General features: G+C 34.7%; 1 protein-coding gene across 1 annotated transcript in view; it reads right to left on the bottom strand.

The window, feature by feature from the left end:
• LOC142344983 (ankyrin and armadillo repeat-containing protein-like) overlaps positions 1-6,000 on the bottom strand; it is a 42,102-nt gene that overhangs the window by 24,066 nt on the left and 12,036 nt on the right. The window contains exon 6 of the mRNA XM_075397067.1: positions 3,085-3,226. Coding sequence (XP_075253182.1) covers positions 3,085-3,226 — 142 coding nt within the window. The remainder of the gene's footprint in view (positions 1-3,084; positions 3,227-6,000) is intronic.

Genomic DNA, 6,000 nt, shown 5'->3' on the forward strand with positions numbered 1-6,000 from the left:
AAGTCTCTTAGACAAGTTCGAATCATAATCATCAAAAACAAGCTAAGCAAATGTGCACGTGGCGAAACAAAAGAAATAAATGAATAAAGAAATTGAAACAAGGATCCTACTTTTGAAATAAAAAAACCCAAGGAACTGAAGAACAAAGTCGACAACGCCATCCCCCGAACCGGGAGCAGACGGCCATTGTCATTTGGCGCTCCTGGGTGGGTACTGCTGGGTCGTGCTGGCTCATGGCGGGCACTGCTGGCATCGTGCTGAGAGAGGATTGTACAAATCGGAAAACGAGCTCTTCTCTTGAATCAGGTATATGCGAATTTGACATGGGACGTCTACTCCACCATTGTTATCGAAACTGAGAGTCTTGGCAACGCGAGACCATTAACACAATTAGAAGTGACATCGAGTACGAGGATACATTGACACCCAACCACTTTCTGATTGATAGAGCGTTTCTCACTGTCCCAGCGTGTGTCATCAAAGAGATTTCCACAATCCACACAAAGAGGAGGACACAAGTGCGACAATGACTTGAATCAATCTGGAAAAGACTTCTAAAAGTGTACATTCCAACCCTGAACACCAGTAAGAAGTGGACGAAAGCTGATGCCAAGTTGGAAGTAAATGAAGTCGTTTGGGTTTTGGAATAATCAATCCCAAGAGGAAACTGGCCCCTAGGACGCGTGACAACGACGTTTACCGGCCGCGACAAAAATGCTAGGTCACGTGAAGTAAAAACTGCTTTAGGTTTTTTACTCGGACAGCTGTTAAATATGTACATGTTTTCACAAAACCACCCCCGGCAGGTTAGGTGGGTTCCGAGAATGTTATCAATGTGATAACTCTCAAGTATATTTCACCCGCCTGAATGCTGTAAACTTGACTTTAAAAAAACAAGTTTGAATCATAATGATCAAAACAAGCTAAACAAAGGTGCACGTGGCGAAGCAAAAGAATTAAATGAATAAAGAAATTGAAACAAGGATCCTATTTTTGAAAAAATAAAACGCAAGGAACTGAAGAACAAAGACGACAACGCTATCTCCCGAACCAGGACCAGACCGCCATTATCACATAAAGTGACACAGAGTAGAACTGGTTGGGGCAATTTACAAGGAGTTCTGTTTTTTGAAATAATGCGTACTGAATGCATAATGAGGTACACTACAGCTAAAAAATGACATTCACTTCCAAAGATTTCACTAAAAGGACGTTAAAAACAGTATTTCTGTGCTAAAATTGATTCATTTGATTTCTTGTTATTATGGCTGATAAATATTAAAGATATGATTTTTTTTTCGCGCTAGCATTGGATTTTGAACTAAAAAGTACACTATTTTAACAACCTAACTATTTAACTTTAGTTTTACTAATTGTTGTTTTTTGCAGTCTTTTCAGTCCGTCTGTCATACTTCAAGTCGAAGTGCTACAGAAGTTACATCAACTAACCTATGAAAACTCAAAAATTGAACAACTTGTTTATTGTTTTAATTCTGTTTCAATCCAATATGCAAAAAGATTTGTCTTTTTTACGCGTGTCTTTTTTACGCCTTGAAGAGGAGTGTTGCTGGTGTTTTTTCCTTCTTAGTATTTTCGAAGCATAATTAAAACAGGAAGTGAAATGCGTGAAAACAAACTGCTTTGGTCAATTTGTTGAAGAGAAGAGAAGAGAAGAGAAGAGAAGAGAGAGAGAGAGAGAAAGAGAGAGAGAGGTTATTTTTTGATCTACGGCAGTTTTAAAGCAAGTTTTTTTAAAGTTTTTTTTTCGTTTAAATGGGTTTGTTTCTTTTAAATGATTTTGAAATTGGATACATTTTGGCGTTTGGAAAGATTTTTGACAATCTGAAGCAATTAATACATTCTAGCTCCAATTTTGAGCTGTTTTGTGACATTTTGCAATACTGGACGATTTTATGGATGATGACTTGCTTGAAATTAACTGTTTTGGCTCCCAATAATTGATAGTATAATTGATAAATTCGGTATAATTGATAGGAATTTGTAGATTTTTTGTTAAGATAATTGATTATTTTTCGTCTATTTTTAATTTGTTTTTGCCTATCTCCTCTGATTGTGTGCTGCTATTCCAAAATTTCTTGTTCAATGTTTATTTGCGCACTATTCTATAACGTTGCTCCTAAAGGTGCCATTGTTGGCACGGCGTTTTTCATTTAATAGTTTTTTTTGTTTTTTGTTGCTGTTTATTTTGTTTATTCTACGAGGCGACTTTGTCTTTCTTTTATTTCCCTTTAATCGGTTTTCTCTATAGGACGGAATTTTGCTGGTTCTTTTGTCACTTAGGGGTTTTTTGAATAAAACTGACCGTATCGAATAAACTATTGCCAATAGTTGTTTTTAAATCGCAATTTGTAAAAAATTTTAGATCTTATACTAGTTTTTGTTCCTGGTATTGTTTTACAGTGATTATTGTAACTTAGTATGGTGATCAATATGTCAAATAGGGTGTTCTACTTTCTACTTTGAGTATTTTCCGGAAATCTTCCGGCTATGTTGATGCTTTTCACAATTTATGCAGCAAAGTTGAAGTAGTGGTTTTGGTAACGCCGAAACGGGAAGTGGAGCGCAAACGCAAGTGGTTTTGCGGAGTGAAGTTTTTTCGTATCTAACTTTAAACTAGGGTGAGAATTTGGTGTTTGAACAGAAAATTTTTTCTCGATTTTTTTAAATTACAGCAACGTGGCTTACGTTTTTATCGTTTTCTTTCCAGTTCTTTGATCGGTTTCTTTCTGAATGCTTTTACGAAGAAATTCCTAGTCACTCTAGGTTCAGTTGTTTGTTTAGTCAAGGAAACTTCTGTATTGTGGTCCACGGCTGTTTGGTTTTTATTACTTGTGAACAAATCTTAAGTTTCCTTTTGAAAAAAAATTGTTCTTCTGAGAATGCATTTTCGCTTTTCCTGAACTTTGTTCAGATATGCCATTGATCCCCACTTATTATCCGCTAAAAGGTGTTTTGGGAAACCAAACGCCTCAGCTCAATTTATACCAATTCCATGCTTGCTAATTAGTTTTATTATGAGACAGAGCCAAAAAGTTTTCTTGAAGTAGCGTTCAATCAACTGACCTCATTGTACTCATCAGTGACTTTGGTCTCGTTAGCCAATCCGATGGGCGGGTTAAAATTGACCTTGAGTTCTGATTGGTTGAGGAGCCACGAGTTGTGCTGACAGCTGAACAACTGTTGAATGTCTAATTTATCACGGAACCTGCCAAACACATGAACGTACTAAAGACATACCCGGGACGTGGTTTCACCCTTAATCCACCCCTAATTAGCTGGGAATAGGGTGTAATGCGCATTCCACTTCTATATATCGGGGAAAAGAGTGCAAGAGTGTACTTTTCAAAAAAAAATACACTGTATTTACACTCTTCTCTCCGCTCTTTTTACGCTCTTTTCAAGTAAAAGTAACATGTTCAGAGCGAAGATGTGGGGATTAATCCTCACTTCCTCCTTCCAATTAAGTTTACTACACTCTTCACACTCTTTTCCCCGTGATTTTTGGTTATCATTCATATAAAGTGGGAATGCTGATCTTTATGAACATCAAGATACATTCACAGATTGCACATTGCCATTTCTGGTCAAATATCTTTTGAATTTGTGTAGGTTTATAAGGAAATCAAAACATCCTCCCCTTTGTCAATTCGAAGAATACCCCTCACCCTCAGAAAGCCATGAGAAGTGCTCTGTGTGATGACAATAATCAGAGATGACTTTGATTACTTAACGTGTCTAATATGAATATATTTAAAGATATTACCTTGTCAATAAGTCCATAACGGGGCACTAAGTGAACTGCATATATTAACTAATATCATGCCAAACATATTCATTGGCTTCCTCAATTTTGAACAGAAAGACGAAAAAAAACACAATTTGAACAGAATTCAAAGTGAACAGAAGTTGAAACCGACATTATAAATTAATTTTCTGAACCTATATTTAATTTAGCATTAAAAGCCATTAGCAAACAAAAAGGACGTCTTCGTAAACAAAATTTAAGTTCACGTTGCCAAAATGTTTGAGCACCAAGGCTAACATGCCTTCGAATGTTTTTTTTCCCTCACAGGTGTCATGCTAAGTTGGAACAATGCTAAACAAGCGTAAACCATGCTCGCTTATGCCAGAAAGCACATTAATGACAAATACAGCAGGAAAATTCAAGGAAAAAGGAAAAATAAATACCATCTTGAAAAATAAACAAATTGTTCTGAATATCTCTCACCAAGTCATAATTAAATAAATGCAGGTACATGTAAATATTTTAGCACTAAGACAATTTTTACCAAAGACCCGTCTATTGATTCTCAATTAAAATAAATTATAAGTTTTTTCAATGAAATTTTGAATTCTGGAATGCCATCGGAATGCCATCGGAATGCCATCGGAATTCTGGAATGCCATCGTTATTTTGTGCTGTTATTAACAGAAATCTGCGGTCTCTTGGGATAACCAATGCTATAAATTTAGTCTCTATAATTAAAACAAATTATTTACTCTTCATTTTTTAGTCGAGAACTGCTGAATATAACAAACAAATTTCAAAGCAGATCTTCATTTATGTAATCGGTAACTATATAACTATGAGACTAAAGAATTCTCAAGGCTTATCAAATACCAAAACAGAACGTTTTTAATCTGCTCAACAATTTGAACTGGATGGTAGAATTTAAAACTGTCTGGACCTTTAAAAAAGACGCAATAATATTTCACTGAGAAAAAAAGAAAAGAGAAGAGAAGAAAAATTCTGCAGAATATATGCTATTACAATACCAAAACTGAAAAATGTCTCGGCGTAGCTATTTTCACGAGCACTATAAAATTATTTCCTGGTTACCTATGAGATAAATTTTGGAATTTTGCATGAAGCTTCAATAAACTTTTACACACAAAATGCCTGAACTATTTGTGAACTAATCAAATTTGAAAAATATCAACCCAAATACGGTAAAAAAAGAGCTGTTATCTATTTTAAATTTGTTGTAGTGAAAAGTATTGCTGAATTATGCAATAAATCAAAAGGTTGTCTGGTTTGCATTACTAAAAATAGACAAATTTGTACCCAATTTTTTGAATACAGAAATTTTATTCGGTATTTTGAGTTATAACTAAACTGATTAAAACGAGTCTCAAAAATTGGAAATGCTAGACTATTCCTTTTGACTCTCCTTTGAACGCGAATTCCGGCTACTTTTTTGTACACTTACTATTTGGAATACTATTTAGCTCCTTACTCGTGCAGAGTGAAGTTTTCGTTAAGTCCCCCTAGTTGTAAGAACAATAAGATCATTAAGTTGCAAGGAAATGCGCCTAATTCTTTCTGTTTATTGGTTTCAAAAATACTTATGTGTTAAATATCTGCAGTGTTATTTTTTCAGAATTGAACAGAGAAACAAAATAATACCTGTCCATTTCTTTTCACGCGGGTTTATTCTGTACTCAAAAACAAATGTTCTGTGTAGATTTATTTTAGCAAACTTTATGTAACACTCAAGACATTTGAATTAAGGGATTATGGTTTAAGAACATTTCTGACAATTTGCAATCTAATTGAAAGAAAAAAACGTTACGTGTTCTTGATATCTTATTCACTTTCAATAATATTTGCGCATGCCCCATTCCGTTTCTCTGGATGTTGTTTTGTTTTGCATTAGAGTATTTAACAGAAACAGTTTGATAGCAGATCTAGAAATTTACAACCAAATCAGAAAAGTTCCATAAAAATGTCCGTTTTTCTCTGATGCCTTGATTACAAGTTTCAGATTTCGCATGAACTTACAAAGATAATGTGAGTAAACTGTTATGTAACTTTTCTTTTTTCGTTGAAATTGAATCAGTATCTGAACCTGAAATCTGCTTATTTTCAGTGGCTTCAAATTCTTTGTCGCTGAAATACATTTTGTCCCTCATAAGCAAGTTTTTTTGCAACTTACTCATAACTCATATATCGCTTTCAAGTTGGGTTTTGAACTACAG

The sequence above is a fragment of the Convolutriloba macropyga genome, chromosome 8 (assembly GCF_964194025.1).
Source record: "Convolutriloba macropyga chromosome 8, txConMacr16.3, whole genome shotgun sequence".
In the NCBI taxonomy this organism is placed as follows: Eukaryota; Metazoa; Xenacoelomorpha; order Acoela; family Convolutidae; genus Convolutriloba; species Convolutriloba macropyga.